Below are 16,445 nucleotides of genomic sequence, written 5' to 3'. Positions count from 1 at the left end.
CTGGGAATGCCTGACTCCGTGTATCCCTCTGTGATAAACCTGTAGTGGGTTTATGTGTTTATATTTAATGATGATTGTTCTGGCAGGTTCTAGAAGGTTTGGCTTCTGAGATGTAGTGTTTTGAGGGGAGAATCTTACAGATGAATAATTTGTGGATTTGGGCAGAAGATCCTGCTTCTGATATTTTTCATCTGGGATATTTTGTGGAAGGACTATGTTCTGCCCCTTGGATTTGGTTTTCAAACAGACCTTGAAGCTATAGACAGGCTTCTCTCATGAGCATTCATGGGCCGGTGGGAACGCTGTCCTGAGGTTAATTGCACTGAGTGGAAGTGAATTCCTCTCACTGGAAAGGATTTTTAAACATGCATTTACCTTCCCTTGGATTGTGACAGAGTGTGCATTGCTGTCAGGAGGCCAAGGAGAGGAGGAGGAAGGGTGTTCCCTCTGTTCAGGAATCCCTTTGACGGTGACTAAAGTAGGGGTTCCCAACGCCTAGGCCGCAGACCAATACCGGTAGGGTATGTGGCCTGTTAGGAACTTTGCCGCCCAGCAAGAGGTGAGCAGCGGGCAAGCAAGCAAAGCATCATCTGTACTTAACAGCCACTCCCTGTTGTTCTCGTTACCGCCTGAGCTCCGCCTCCTGTCAGATCAGCAGCGGCATTGGATTCTTATAGTAGCACGAACCCTGTTGTGAACTGTGCACACGAGGGATCTGGGTTCCACGCTCCTTATGAGAATCTAATGCCTGATGATCTGTCACTGTCTCCCATCACCCCCAGATGGGACCGTCTAGTTACAGGAAAACAAGCTCAGGGCTCCCACGGATTCTGCATTATGGCAAGTTGTAGAATTATTTCATTATACATTCGTGTGTAATAATAATAGAAATAAAATGGCTGGGCATGGTGGTTCACACCTATAATCCCAGCACTTTGGGAGTTCGAGGCGAGTGAGTCACTTGAGGTCGGGACTTCGAGAGCAGCCTGGGCAACATGGTGAAACCCCATCTCTACTAAAAATACAAAAATTAGCCAGGAGTGGTGGTGGACACCTGTAATCCTAGCTCCTTAGGAAGCTGAAGCAGGAGAATCACTTGAACCTGGGAGGCAGAGGTTGCAGTGAGCCAAGATTGTGCCACTGTATTCCAGCCTGGGCAATAGAGCCAGACTCCATCTCAAAAAAATGAAATAAAGTGCACAAGAAATGTAATGCACTTGAGTCATCCCCAAACCACCCTCCTCTCCCGGGTCCATGGAAAAATTGGTTTCCATGAAGCTGGTCCCTGATGCCAAAAAGGTTGGGGACCATTGGACTGAAGAAGGTAATGCCTGAAGCCCCGGCATTGCCATAACACTGGGGCTTCTAGTGGTTTCTCTGGACACAGTAACGTTGGTTTCTTGAAGCAGGAGTTGAAAGTCTCGGGACAGAGAACGACTCGGTGGGCTCTGGTACTTACCTGTGCACAGAGCTGGGATCTGGAGGATCTGGGGATGACGGAGGAGCCTGTTCCATGCCAGGGTTATTAGTGGAGTTCTGCATGTAGGGCTTGCTTGCCGTCAGTAAAGGAGGTGGTCCTGGGGTGCTGGCTCTGGGGCTCCCTGATCACAAGGGGCTCCTCCAGAGAAATGGGCTCTCCAGCCCCAGATGTCCTGGTTTTAGTTTGTTGCTCTGCCGTTGCAGAGTGAAATGTGTATTTTCAGGCAGGACAGTCTTCCCCAGTCCATGGCCCTTGTTTGTTAGTTTCTTTGGTTTAAAAAGGATTCAGGCTGCTTGGTGACCACTTGTACCCTCAGACCAATTAATGACCCTGTGTCTGGACCACCTACAACACTGCTCACACCACGTCATATCCTTACCCAGCTGGGAGAAGGAGTCCAGTGTTTGCAGAGCGCTCTGAAATTTCCTCTAGATGAAAAAGCCTGTGAAGACCTGGGGGTTTTAGTGTGACTTTCTGGTCTGTGTGGAGGTGCGGAGAGCTGACACCGGCAGAAGGATCCAGTCCTTTTCTGTAGAAGAAACCTCTTGTGGGCTCCAAAGTGACGCCACTGTGCTGTGCAGCAGGTGGTACCGGGAGGTGGCCTCACCATGTTGACCTCCACATCCACATGTCCCTTTGCAGGAAAGCATGCTTGCCCTTGTACTTCTTTTTTAAAAAAATTATTATTATTATTATTATTATTATTATTTTTTGAGACAGAGTCTTGCTCTGTGGCCCAGGCTAGAGTGCAGTGGCACGATCTCGGCTCACTGCAACCTCTGCCTCCTGAGTTCAAGCGATTCTCCTGCCTCAGCCTCCCAAGTAGCTGAGATGACAGGTGTGTGCCACCCCGCCTGGCTAATTTTTTGTATTGTTAGTAGAGATGGGATTTCACCATGTTGGCCAAACTGGTCTTGAACTCCTGACCTCAGGTGATCCGCCTGCCTCAGCCCCCCAAAGTGCTGGGATTACAGGCGTGAGCCACTGTGCCTGGCCGCCCCTGTGTATTTGTTTGCACAAAGATGTTTGGCAAGGAGCCATGGTGGATAAAAGTAACAGTAATGCTTACAATTAAGCCGTCGTTATTGTTTACTCAAACTTTGGTGGTGGGGTGAATAGAGCTATTGCAAAACCAGACTCCTGCATCTAAGTGTTCTTTTTTTTCCCTCTTTCTTCACAGCGGGGCCTTTTCGGAAGTGGTTTTAGCTGAAGAGAAGGCAACTGGCAAGCTCTTTGCCGTGAAGTGTATCCCTAAGAAGGCGCTGAAGGGCAAGGAAAGCAGCATAGAGAATGAGATAGCTGTCCTGAGAAAGTAAGTGCTGGAGGGCAGCCCTCCTCCCTTTCTCCCCTCCTCCCCTCCTCCCTCCTCTCCTCCCCAACACCTCCCCTCCTCCCTTCCCCACCTCCTGGCCCCTGTGTCCTGCAGGATGCCTGCCCCGGAAGCCGACTTTCCTCGGAGGCAGAGGGGCCCCCAGAGGACTCTGCAAATGATAACCAACTTTCAAAGCACTTTTCCCATAGATCTCTCGTGTCTTATAACATTCACGGCCATGGCTGGAAGTAGTTCTCAATTCCAGAGAGCACAGCTGTCAGGCAGACTTGCTTGAGACCCTGCCACTCACGATATCCGAGTGACTGTGGGCCGGCTACGGAGCCCTGAGTCTCCTCTGTAAAATGGAGTTACTGGCATCTCCTTGGCAGGGTGTTGTAGGGATTTGGTGAGATGCTGCTTACTACGTTTTTGTGAAGGGCTCACTGCGGCACTCACCACGTAGTAAGTGCTCAGTAAAGGTCTGTGCTGTTGCCACTGCTATGAGTACTGTTGTTGTTGTTGTTGTTACTGTTTTATTTATGATAAGGTGATGAAGCTCATAAAATACAGTCATGTGTCCAAAGCCTTGCAGCTCCAGGGTGGCAGAGCCTGGAATACCAACCCGGCCAGTGGTACTTCCACACGCTCCGATGGTTTCTCCCACTCTCTGCCGCAGACGTGGCACCTGGCACCCAGCAGGCTGCATGGAGTTCACTGTTTCAGTGCTTACCTCTTCACTGAGTTTTATTTTGAGTTTTGTGTGTAATGGAAATAAAATAGATTTTTCTTTATTTCCTTACTTTCCCTCCCTCTCTCCTCTCCTCTCCTCTCCTCTCCTCTCCTCTCCTCTCCTTTCCTTTCCTTCTCCCTTCCCTTCCCTCCCTCCCTTCGTTCCTCCCTTCCCTCCCTCCCTCCCTCCCTCCTTCCGTACTTGTTGACAGAGTCTCACTCTGTTGCCCAGGATGGAGTACAATGGTGCAATCTTGGCTCACTGCAACTTCTACCTCCTGGGTTCAAGTGATTCTCCCACCTCAGCCTCCCAAGTAGCTGGGATTACAGGCATCTGCCATCATGCCCAGCTAATTTTTGTATTTTTGTAGAGACAAGGTTTCACCATGTTGGCCAGGCTGGTCTTGAACTCCTGACCTCAGGTGATCTGCCTGCCTCAGCCTTCCAAAGTGCTGAGATAACAGGCATGAGCCACTCTGCCTGGCCAAGATTTTCATTTGTTTCTATTACCCACGGGGAGCAAAAATATAAGAAAGTCCCCTCTTATATAATGGCACACATAGAACCATTCATTTTTTTCTTGTTTTTTCCAGGCAGGATCTTGCTCTGTTGCCCCATCTGGAGTGCAGTGGCATACATAATCTTGGCTCACTGCAACCTCAACTCCTGGGCTCAAGTGATTTTCCCACCTCTGGCTCCTGAGTAGCTGGGACTGTAGGCACATGCTATCATGCCTGGCTAATTAAAAAACTTTTTTGTTTGTTTGTTTTAGAGATGGAGGGCTCACTGTGTTGCTCAGGCTGGTCTTGAACTCCTGGCCTCAAGCGGTCCTCCCACTGCAGCCTCCCAGATTGCTGGGATTACAGGCATCAGCCATGGCGCCTGGCTCCCAGAACCATTCTGATGTGTCCTCCCAGATTGCTGGGATTACAGGCATCAGCCATGGCGCCTGGCTCCCAGAACCATTCTGATGTGTCTGGAGCCACCCCAACGATGTTCTTTCATGGGTGTGGTGTCCACACCATTCCCCACACTGTCATGATTAAGCCATTGCCCTGTAATCTCAAAAGGTTTGGGGGAATAAGCCCTTATGTAGTACCTGATTTTACATGTTTGGAGTGTGTCTGAGCAGTGTGCTATGGAAATATGTAAGAGTTGCTATGAATAAAGGATGTTCGAAATATCCTTGAAATTTTTGGGGTTTGGAATCAGCACATAGCAAGAATCTCTGTACCGATAAGCAAAGCAGAATGAGGACAAGTCTTCTAGGGCCTCAACACAAAATATCACGCTCCTCACATTCTTTCTGAATAAACATCTTGCCCACTCCTCTCTTACTGGGACCAGCAGTGTCCACCGAACAAATAATGGGCCATTATTTGTACAAACCCAGCAGTGCTGAGAGGACCAGGACAGTCGATCTGTAGTCTTCTGACCTTTGTGAACCTCCCAGAAGAAGCTACAGCATGCGTGATAAGTGTTTGAGAACCAACAGGTCTCTATAACATTGTAGTCTAAGGGGTTTGCTTATTTGTTTGGTAGTTGGACTGTTTCTAGGTGCTCTGGATTGTCTATTAGGAACCCAATGAGTTTCAGGTTGTCCTGAGGAGGATTGCAGGAAATGATTGTATGGAAGAGAATCTGGGAAAACAAATTAAGTACATTAGCATCTAGCAGGAAAACATGATGTTAATGAGACCTTTATTTAAATTGCTCATTTTCCAATATGAAATCAGTACTTGGAGAAGAAGTTGTTTGCTGGTGACATTAAGTTGCAGGCATATTACAGATATTTGACACTGTAGATGGAATTCTGGGTGGGCCCAGAGCCTTCCAAAGGTTTTACGTTGGGCACAGGAGCTGTCTGCTGATGGATTGAGAATGGTGACTGTATTTTTGTGTGACTCCTTTAGGGCTGAGAAGTCCAAAAGCGGAGGAAGTCAGTTTCATTTTTTTAGCGTTATTTTTCATTTGCATGAGCAGACGCCATGGATGTAGGCTTTATAAGCCAGTCCTGTTAATGCTGTGGATGGTCTGCTTTAATTGTCCTCACCCTGTGCCTCACTCAAATAATCACTTCCAGGGAGAGGGCATTGAAAAACCGAGGAGGGCTGGAGGGCTGGAATAACTTGTTGTGATAGTTTCTCAGTATCCACTGCTGGAGTGCCTAGAAACCTGGCCCCTCTTTCAGGAGTCAAGAACAAAGAAGTGATTTCTCCAGGGATAAGAAGGTGATCTATAATATCTCCCGCACTGACTTTTTTTTTTTTTGGTCCTCTGCAAATGATTTACATGTGGAATAAGAGGCAGATCCACATCACGAGCAGCTGAAAGCAAAGTCAATGAGCTAGAAAGAAAATAGTTTGAAACCACTCAGAATGTTGTCATGGAGACATTCATTCATTTAACAAATATTTGTTAAATTCTCACTGTGCAGCAGGCAGCACTGGTGGGCGCTGAGTGTAAAAGATAAGGTGCTCTCCTTGCCCTCTGGGAGCTCATAGTTTTGTCACTAAGTACGTGCGGTGGCATTGCAGATGCTGCGTAGGAGCGTGGCCAGGGCCTGGAGGGTGCCCTCTTCTTCCTTTGGGGTGGGATGGGAGGAGAGGGTTCACGGAGGAGGAGGGCCCAGACAATGGGCATGGTTTTGAGGGTCGGAAACGCAGAGGGACATTCCATCCAGAAGTGGCAGCCCAGACAGAGGTCAGGAGATAGGAGACAGAAAGGCTGATGTGCCAGGGAGCTGTCCAGGGCAAAGGGTTCAGGGGGAGGCCTGGAGACATTAAGGTTGGAGAAGTGGGATTGGAGGACCTTGTGTACCCACTTTGAACTTCATCCTCTAGACCCTGGGGAACCATTGGAGGGTTTTAATGAAAGGAGCAACATGATCCAGATTAATTTTTGGAGATTATTGTGGCAGGACTGAGAAGAATGGACTGGGGGGCCAGGACTCAATGTATGTAGGGAGAATAGTGAGGAGGCCATTGGAAGAATCTGGTGGAGAAATGAAGACATAACACATGAATGCAGAAGCTCTGGACTTGGGATGGAAGAAACAGGTATGAGGGTGTGAACGCAGTGGAATCTGTAGGACTCAGGAATTTGGAAGGAATGGGGAGAGCAGGGAGGGAGAAGGAGGATTCCAGGAGGGCTGCCAGGTTTCTGACATGGATGCCTGGGTGAGTGATGACCCCATTCACTGAGATCAGAAATACCAGAGCAGGAGGGCAAGTGGAGAGTCCTGATCTAGACATGCTGAACTTGGGGGCTGTGGAGATGTCCCGGTAGAGAGGTCCAGTTAACTGTCCAGGTCTGGAACTCAACTGTGATCTGGGCTTGCTGAATCGTAAAGTTTTGCAGACACAGCATATAAGAAAAAAGTCCTGGCCAGGCACGGTGGCTCATGCCTGTAATCCTAGCACTTTGGGAGGCCGAGGCAGGTGGATCACGAGGTCAGGAGATCAAGATCATCCTGGCTAATACGGTGAAACCCCGTCTCTACTAAAAATACAAAAAAAAATTAGCCGGGTGTGGTGGCGAGCGCCTGTAGGCCCAGCTACTCAGGAGACTGAGGCAGGAGAATGGTGTGAACCTGGGAGGCAGAGCTTGCTGTGAGCCCAGATCGTACCACTGCACTCCAGCCTGGGCGACAGAGCGAGACTCCATCTCGAAAAAAGAAAAAAGAAAACAGAAAAAAGTCTTTTGATGATTTTCATGACTAAGTCATTGTAGACGGGATCCCAAATAGACTGCCTTAAATTCCACCGTCTTTGTTGATTTCCACACTACTTTTGCTTATTTCCTGACCATTTGTTTATTTCCACACTGTTTGTGTTTGTTTCCTGGCCATTTGTTTATTTCCACACTATTTTCCTTGGAAGTAGGCCCATTTGAATCCTAGCTGCTGGACCACGGGGGAACTGCTAAGCCGGCACATTGAAAAGACTGCCTGTCCCCTCTTTATGCTGAGCTTGTTGTAGGCTGAGAAATTTATTTATTTCACTGGACTGAAGTAATGTAGCTAACATGTCCTTAAGGATGTCTTTGTACTTGCTCTGGAAATTGTTCCAAAATGAATTTTCTACTTGATCAGCAGATACTCAACGAAACTCAGAGGGAAACATTCAGATAAACATGGAGGTAGGCTGTTGCTATGCAGCTGTGAGGACCTGCAGCCTCGCTCTGGCATCAGCGGCTGCATCTAGAAAATTCAGCACAAGCTGCTCCAGACAGAACGGTTAGCTGTGATCCCACAACAGAGTATTGTATGCAGTATGGAATAGAACATCATTGGTGTTATTCTCCTTGGGCTAGATTACAGAGTTTATGATTTCTGTGGCATTATTTATTTCGTGGGCAGGCACTGCCCAAATCTAATTTCAAAACTTGACTGGTGCAGTGGCTCACACCTGTAAACCGGCACTTTGGGAGGCTGCTGTGGATGGATCACTTGAGGTCAAGAGCTTGAGACCAGCCCGGCCAACGTGGTGAAACCCCATCTCTATTCAAACTACAAAAATTAGCTGAATGTGGTGGCACACATCTGTAATCCCAGCTACTCGGGAGGCTGAGGCAGGAGAATTGCTTGAACCCAGGAGGTGGAGGTCGCAGTGAGCCGAGATTGCGCCATTGCACTGCAGCCTGGGCAACAAGAGCAAAACTCCGTCTCAAAAAAATAATAATAATAATAATAATAATTTCAAGGCAGCACTTAAAGTACTTTTGCAGGAGTAGAAAGGCAAATATATCAACAGTCTGCATTTAAATGAGCGATGAAGAGAGAGGGGCATGCATAGATTGGAAAGTGGGGGCTGAGAGAAGCAAAACAGCTATGTCTAGAGCAGCCCATTTACTAATAGTTGGGAAAACTCAGGCTCAGTTTGGTGGAAGGGATACTGTCTGAATGAAACATGGCACCAGAATTCAACATGCTGTTCTGATGGCTTCTTTGTAGACTGCAGAGATTGTCTTGCCTTGGGGAAGAGACCCTGGCTGGAACTGATTTGAATTGGCATGCTTTCGTCTATCTGGGTACACTGGGGAGTCTCAGATGATGGTCTCTGCCTCTTTCTCTCCCAGTCAGTGTTTCTGAGACCTGGCTGCACTTTAAAATCACCTAGGAAGCTCTTAAGATCATACTGATGGGTCGGGCACAGTGAGTGGCTCGTGCTTGTAATTGCAGCATTTTAGGAGGCTGAGGCAGGAGGATTGTCTGAGGCCAGGAGTTCGAGACCAGCCTGGGCAACATAGTGAGACTATGTCTCTACAAAAAAAATTTAAAAACTAGTCCGGTGTGGTGGTTGCCAGTAGTCCCGGCTACTCTGGAGGCTGAGGTGGGAGGATTGCTTGAGCCCAGAAGTTTGAGGCTGTACTCCAGTTTGGGTGACAGACTGAGACACCATCTCTTAAAAAAAAAGAAAAAAGAAGAAAAAAAATTATACTGATGCCCAGGCCCCATCCAAGACCAATTGAGTCAGAAGTGGAGGTAATGGCAGGTGCTGGAAAATTGAAAAAGCATCTCCCCCAAACCCCACCCACTGATCCCAACACATAATCAGTGCGATGTCAGAGCCACCCCTCTCCAGCCCTTGCCCCCTGATTTCACCTGCTAGGGTGGGGCTGCTCTGTGTGATGACCAGGGGTGTGGGCGGATGTGTCCAGATGTGTCCACAGGCAGAAACACATGCCAGGCAATGTTTCCTTCAGGGCAGAGGCTTCATTGAGAGGAGCAAACTCAGATGTGCTGCCTTGGAAGAGCCTAGTTTTGTTATGAGATTGGTGAATTGACTTGAGTCCATCATCCCATCGTTGAGGAGCAGGCACCAGCCACTGACTGGGCTCAGGAGTGAGAACCTCACTTCTCAAAGGTGGCTGAAGAAGTATGGGCAGTCGTGGCAGTGCCATGCCTTGAGAGGCTGGGGTAGGGTGTGGTCGAGCCAGCACACTGTGGTGCCAGGCACATCAGAAGAGGGTCAGGACTGCTAAAGGCAGCAGGTGCCAAAGCCCAGGATGCTGGGCTGGAATCCCTGAAATCCCTGGGGTCAATGTCAGGATGGATGGCAGGATGTGTGGCAGGAGAGTGAGTTGGCACCTCTGTCGTGGGAAAGGCAGAGCCTCCTCCTCCAGTTACCTTAAGGCAGACACCTTCCTCTCAGTGTGGACCAGAGGGAGGGCAGCTTCTGCAACCAAAGAAAACAACTGCTTTGGGATTAAGGAACAGCCTCCGGAGAAAGGCTTTGACATTGATGAACTCTGGAAATCTAGCCTGCCCCTGCTCCTGTGGCTTTGTTCTGAAGGGAGGCTGGCCCTGTTCACTTGTTTAAATCACTGCCAAGTGCCAGTCTGTGTGTGTTAGAGAAACTGACACTTGAATAGAAATTCATTGATTGGGGGCCAGGCGCGGTGCATCATGCCTGTAATCCCAGCACTTTGGGAGGCCAAGGCGGGCGGATCACTTGAGGTCAGGAGTTCGAGACCAGCCTGGCCAATGTGGTGAAACCCCGTCTCTACTAAAAATACAAAAATTAGCCGGGCATGGTGGTGGGCACCTGTAATCCCAGCTACTCGGGAGGCTGACAGGAGAATCGCTTGAACGCAGGAGTCAGAAGTTGCAGTGAGCCAAGATCGCACCACTGCACTCCAGCCTGGGCGACAAGAGGGAAACTCCATCTCAAAAAAAAAAAAAAAGAAAAGAAATCCATTGATTGGGGCTGAAGATAACCACTTTTCCAGTGACTGAAAATGGCTAAGCTGGTAAAGCTAGTACTTGAATTTCTCAGGCACCAATACAGCTTTTTAAGGATCAATCTGACCTGCTTAGAAGGCGATGTTCTAAAAGACAGAGAGTTCCTCTCTGGAAAGCTTGCATTGGAATGGAGGACACAAGCAGGAAATGTGAAAAGTAATGGTTGAAAGCCTTGCTTATGGTGACACATAGGGAGGCAGGTGTATATCTTAGGATTCTAGACTCTTGGATACCTTGGGAAACCGTATTGAAAGTGACCTTGATTTCTTCTTCTTCTTTTTTTTTTTTCTTTTGAGACGGAGTCTCGCTCTGTCGCCCAGGCTGGAGTAGAGTGGCGCGATCTTGGCTCACTGTAAGCTCCGCCTCCCGGGTTCATGCCATTCTCCTGCCTCAGCCTCCGGAGTAGCTGAGTCTGCAGGTTCCCACCACCACGTCCAGCTAATTGTTTTGTATTTTGTTAGTAGAGACAGGGTTTCACCGTGTTAGCCAGGATGGTCTTGAGCTCCTGACCTTGTGATCCGCCTTCCTTGGCCTCCCAAAGTGCTGGGATTACAGGCCTAAGCCACCATGCCAGGCCGTTACTTTGATTTCAGATAAAACCAGGCAATCCCCGTAAAACAGGCTTTGGGGGATGCAGTAAGTTATTTAGTGATGGTGGTGGTGGTGGTGGTGCTGTGTGTGGTTAAAGCCAAAATCTTGCCAAGCTGTGGGCATGCATATGTGAGCCTGTCTGCTGAATGAGCTAAGGCTTTCTGGAATCTTAAACAATGCACCCCGGACCTGTGAAAACCAGGCTCTGTGAAAGCCATTAATGATTGAGAAGAGTTGACATTGACAGGTCTTCCATAATGATGGCTCTTCCGTAGCAGTTCAGAATCCTGCTTTATTTAGTGTACTCCCTCCTTTTTGCTCCATACCTATGCTTTCTTATCCTGGGAGCCATGCTGAGCTTCCTTCTAAGTCCGGAGGCTTCCCCTGCCTGGTTGGCAGTAAACTCACCTTTGTTTCTGATCACCGTTTGGTGATCGTTATTTATTTCATCGTAACTGTGCATGTCTGTAAGAGGAAATAGAAGTGGTCTAATGCTAGTGCCACTTTCTAGCCAAGAGATAATATATTTGGTCCTTCTAGTGACTTTCTCATGGTGTTTTGTCCGTTGCAAAAATCAAGGACGTTTTACATTTGATGTGAGATCCAGAATCAATGCATTTCTGTGAATTTCTTAGACATTGCTTATAGTACTCCCTGAATTGAAGGAAAATACAACCGGCCATATCCCATACTACAAAACAAGGAATTGAGCCTATTTTGAGTAGGCATGTTAGTTATTTCTCCAGGGTCCACGTATCTCTGGGGCCTCTTCCTGCCTAGGGTTTCTACTTCCCAAATAGTGCACTAAGTGTGGCTCTTGTGGAGGTTAGTGTCTTATTCCATTTTCTGTTGCATAACATAATACTTTGATACTAGGTAATTTACAAAGGAAACAGAGTTCTTTAGCTCACAGTTCTGCAGGCTGAGAAGTCCAACATCGGGCGGCTGCCTCTGGTGAGGATTTTGTGCTGCTTTATGGCATATGGCAGAAAAGCAGAAGGGCAAGTGAGTGTGTGCCAAGAGAGGGGAGGCAAAGAGAACACCCCGCCTTATAACAACCTGCTCTTGTTAGTGCTAACCTAGTCCCATGAGAGCTGCATTCACTCCTTCATGACGGCAGATGCCTCATGACCGAAACAATTCCCAGCACTGCTGGATTGAGGATTTACGTTTTCAACACATGAAGTGTTGGAGGACATGCTCAAAGCATGGCAGTTTCCCTTTCTTTAGTTCCTTCTCCCACAGCACTGTGCAAATGAGTATTTAAATGCATGTCTGATAATCACCCTCACTACCTTAATTCCAAAAAGTCCCCTGCTTGATAGGATCCAAACTCTTTTGCAAACGAGCCCCCCACTTTGTGATCTACCTCTTTAGTTTTCATCTTCCCACCCTTCACCCCATGTTTCAGTTGAGTTGTCCTGAAAAGAGCAGATAATTGCCTCTCCCCACTGCCCCCCGCCCCGCATCCTTCCTGCTGCAGTTTGACACACACCTGCTTTGGGACACGTCCCTTGATTTCCTGTCTGGACGGGTCCTTCCCTCTGAGATTCCACGGCACCAAGGTTTGCTTCTATCGCTCCTGACTGTGCCGCGGGATCTCTGCTGCTCTAGACTGTGGACTTCCTGAATCTAGCCCTGAACTAAAGGCAACATGGTGGGAATGGAGGCAAGGATTAGGGGAACTCAGGTAAAATTAAGGAGGTTAGAAACCCTGGGACTGGGTGCTGCTTAGGCAAAGAAGGTTTGGTGGAAGGGAGGAATCTATGCTGACTTCCAGTTCTCTCTGGCTTTGGTGACTGTATTAGTCCTCCAAAGAAACAGAAGCAATAGGATATATATAGATATATAGAAAGATTTATTGTGAGGGATTGGCTCCTGTCATTCTGGAGGCTGAGAAGTTCCACAGTCTGCCATCTGCAAACTGGAGGCCCAGGAAAGCAATGATTTGGTCCAAGGCCAAAGACCTGGGAACCAGGGAAGCCGACCTCCAAGGGCAGGAGATGGATGTCCTGGCTCCAGGAGAGAGAAAAACCAGGTGTAGTGGCATGCGCCTGTAGCCGCAGCTACCTGGGAGGCTGAGGTGGGAGGATCACTTGAGTCCAGGAATCGAGGCTGCAGTGAGCCGTGATCATACCACTGCACTCCAGTCTGGGCAACAGAGTAAGACTGTCTCTGAAAAAAAAGAAAAAAAGAAAAAAAAGGAAGAAGAACAAATTGATTCTTCCTCGGCCTCTTTGTTCTATTCTGGCTCTCGGTGGATTTGAACATACCCGCTTACACGGGTGAGGATAATCTTTTTACTCAGTCGGCTGATTCAGATGCTAATCTCTTCCAGAAATTCCCTCACAGACATACCAGAAATACTCTTTTACTGGCTGTCTGGATATCCTTTAGGCCGGTCAAGTTGACACATAAAATTATCCGTTACATTGACCAAGTGAATGACAGGTTCCTCAATCAATATGGGGCATTCCAGAAAGGTGGAAGGTTTGAGAGAGAGAGAGAGAGAGAGAGAGAATTCTTTTATGGCAACAGAGTATACTTAAATCTAGTCTGACCTCTCCTGCCACCTTGTGTACTATGTATATTACTCTGTAGATATTTAGAGTAGTTGAAGAAACAATGTGTTTTATCACACTTTTAAAACCAATGTTGCATCTTTGCATGTTTATTTCCTTGTGCCATCTCTGTCATCTCATCTGGATATTTACATGGGAGTTCAGCTCATATGTGGATTACTTGGTGGCTTAAATTCCTCGAATAATATATCTTGGCAGATGTTTTCCCTTTCTTCTGTAAACTTATTTAGCTAATGATTTATACAAATTCCACTTAAATGATTTCAAGAGCAATCTATCTAGATACCTATCTAGATATGTAGATCTATCTATATAGATGTCTCTGTTTCTCTCATAGGCTAATATTTTTAAAAAGTCAGAATAGCTTACATTGGAGAACCACACTAATGAAAGATTAAATGCGAGTAGGCCTGAGATAGACTAGGATGGCAGATATAGAAAAAGAAATAGACACCAAAGATTCTTCTTTTTTTTTTGCTGTTAAGCTTTAGGTTGCGTCCATTCTGTCTTCTATGTGGTTTTGGCATGATTCATATGGCAAATGAATTATTTTAGTGAAGCTTTATTTATGACTTACTGTGTATTTTAAATTATATGTAATTTGATTAACAAATTTCATTTCACATATGTGAAGTCCAGGGCTATCGTTTGAGTAGTTTGAAGAGTTGTTTACTGTTTTAAAGCTATATAACTCTTTTTCTCAAAGCTTAAAATTGAGGTCTGAGGCTCTGATGATTGGTCTGAAGGCAGGTTTGGGGGAAGAAATTTTTTCTAAAGTAATAGTTGGATAGAATTTGGTAAATGGATTAATATCCATTTTTTAGCTATTTGCATTTTTTCTTTTATGAATATTTAAAAAATAGTTTTGACTATATGATATGGATAAGTAGGAGGTATCACTTGGGATACAAACACATACAAGGCTATCTTTTAAGAAATACAGTGCCGTAATAGATGTGGTGTTTTTGGTTCTTATTGACAGCTGTAGAACTGATGAACTAAGTATACACACACGTAAGTGTACTATATGTAGGTGTGTAGATAAATATGCAGATACACACATTGTAAACATGTCTTGGAGGCCAACCACAGTGTCTCATGCCTGTAGTCCCAAAACTTTGGGAGGCTGAGATAGAAGAACCATTTGAGGCAAGGAGTTTAAGACCAGCCTGGACAATATAGCAAGACCCTGTCTCTACGAAAAATCAAAGAAAATTAGCCTGGTGTGGTGGCATGTGCCTGTAGTCCCAGCTACTCAGGAGACTGAGGAAGGAGGATCCCTTGAGTCCAGGAGTTTGAGGCTTTAGTGAGCTCTGACTGTGCCACTGCACATCAGCCTGGGTGATAGAGCAAGACCCTGTCTCTGAAAATGAATAAATACATACATACATCTCAGGTGTTTTTAATTTTTTTTTTTTTTTAGTTTGAGATGGAGTCTCACCCTGTCGCTCAGGTTGGAGTGCAGTGGCGCAATCTTGGCTCATTTCAACCTCTTGGCTCCCAGCTTCAAGTGATTCTCCTGCCTCAGCCTCCCAAGTAGCTGGGTTTACAGGTGCCTGCCACCAGGCCTGGCTAGTTTTTGTACTTTTAGTAGAGACAGGGTTTCACCATGTTGGCCAGACCGGTTTTGAACTCCTGACCTCAGGTGATCCACCCGCCTTGGCCTCCCAAAGTGCTGGAATTATAGGCATGAGCCACCGCGCCTGGCCACATCTCAGTTTTTTATATCTTTTTATTGAAGAACAAAATGTACTTTTGCTTCTTTTAGTAAATGTACCTTCAAGGCTTTTAAAAACAGCCTTCTTCCTGTGTCATGATTTAGAAACTAGTGACTTCTACAAGCATTGTTTTATTTAATCGTCACCATAAACCTGTAAAGTGGATATTATGATTGACATTTCACAGATAAGGAACTTGGACTTATTTAAGACATTTTTAGGGGCCACATAACTAGTAATGTGCGGAGAGGAAGTTACCCAGGTCTGTGTGTCTCTTTCCACTATGATTTGACCCATCTGCTGTCTCTGTGTTCTCTTGTGAAGAAAGGGGCCACTTCTCCTTGATACAGGCAATAGCCCACTCTACGTCGGAGGTGTTCATTAATGGTGAAAGAATAAATCCGTAACTGTGACTTCTCAGCTAATAGAAAGGCAGGATATGGTGTGGTGAAGTCATGAAAATCAGCTCGTCTAAGTTTGCATCAGACTCCTGCTCTTAGAAGCTACTTGACCTTGGGCAAGTCGTTTGAACTCTGAGCCCCCATTTGCAGGATGATGGGGATGATGATAATATCTGCCTCCAATAGTCTTTGTAGGGATCAAACAGTCAATGTGTGCCTGGCACATAGTGTGGGCTCTTCAAATGTTTGCTGTGTACGTTATTATTATGTGTAAGGGACATCTTGCTAGACAGTGGGAATAGGGGGAAGGTTCCTTCCCAGAAGCTGTATCACGCAAGTGTCGCCTCCCTAAGGCTCCCTGTTGAACCCTAAGGTAGCCCTTCTTGAAATGGGAAACCAAGGCAGCAGCGAGGAGGTGGCCGGCCTTCTTCCAGGGGCGAGGCTGCTGCTGTCATAGACCAACCCTGCTGCAGAGTTGCCAAGGATACATCAGTTTCACCATTTTTCTTGCTGACAAAACTCCTGTGAAAACGCTTGCTTTCCTTGGTTCTCTTACCGTCTGCTTCTCTTAATGTTAGAGTCACCAGGGCATTAGAACTAGTAAAGGAACTTAGACATCTTGGTCCAGTTCTCTTGACTTTCAGATGAGGAAAGAGGTGCAGAGAGGTAAAGTGATTGCCCGAGGTCATGGAGCTAAGCCAGGCAGACGCGGAGCCAGAAGGATGGTTTCTGGCCTCCAAATTCAGAACTCTTTCCACATAACCATAGGTGTACAGCGTCTTCCAGGAGAATGCAGGAAAGTAACTCTTCCTTATCTTGTAGAGGTCCTTGGTATGTTGTACAGGACTGAAGTATCTACTCCGGTAGGTTGGCCAGATTCCACAATG

At 46.8% G+C, this 16,445-nt stretch overlaps 1 protein-coding gene across 2 annotated transcripts in view; it reads left to right on the top strand.

Moving 5' to 3' along the window:
- The window catches only part of CAMK1D (calcium/calmodulin dependent protein kinase ID), a 490,031-nt gene that overhangs the window by 208,455 nt on the left and 265,131 nt on the right, over positions 1-16,445 (top strand). For both annotated transcript variants that reach the window (XM_025397235.1, XM_025397236.1), the window contains exon 2: positions 2,661-2,792. In XM_025397235.1, coding sequence (XP_025253020.1) covers positions 2,661-2,792 — 132 coding nt within the window. The remainder of the gene's footprint in view (positions 1-2,660; positions 2,793-16,445) is intronic.

This window comes from Theropithecus gelada, chromosome 9 (genome assembly GCF_003255815.1).
Source record: "Theropithecus gelada isolate Dixy chromosome 9, Tgel_1.0, whole genome shotgun sequence".
NCBI lineage: Eukaryota > Metazoa > Chordata > Mammalia > Primates > Cercopithecidae > Theropithecus > Theropithecus gelada.
This window is presented reverse-complemented; position numbering and strand designations above follow the sequence as displayed.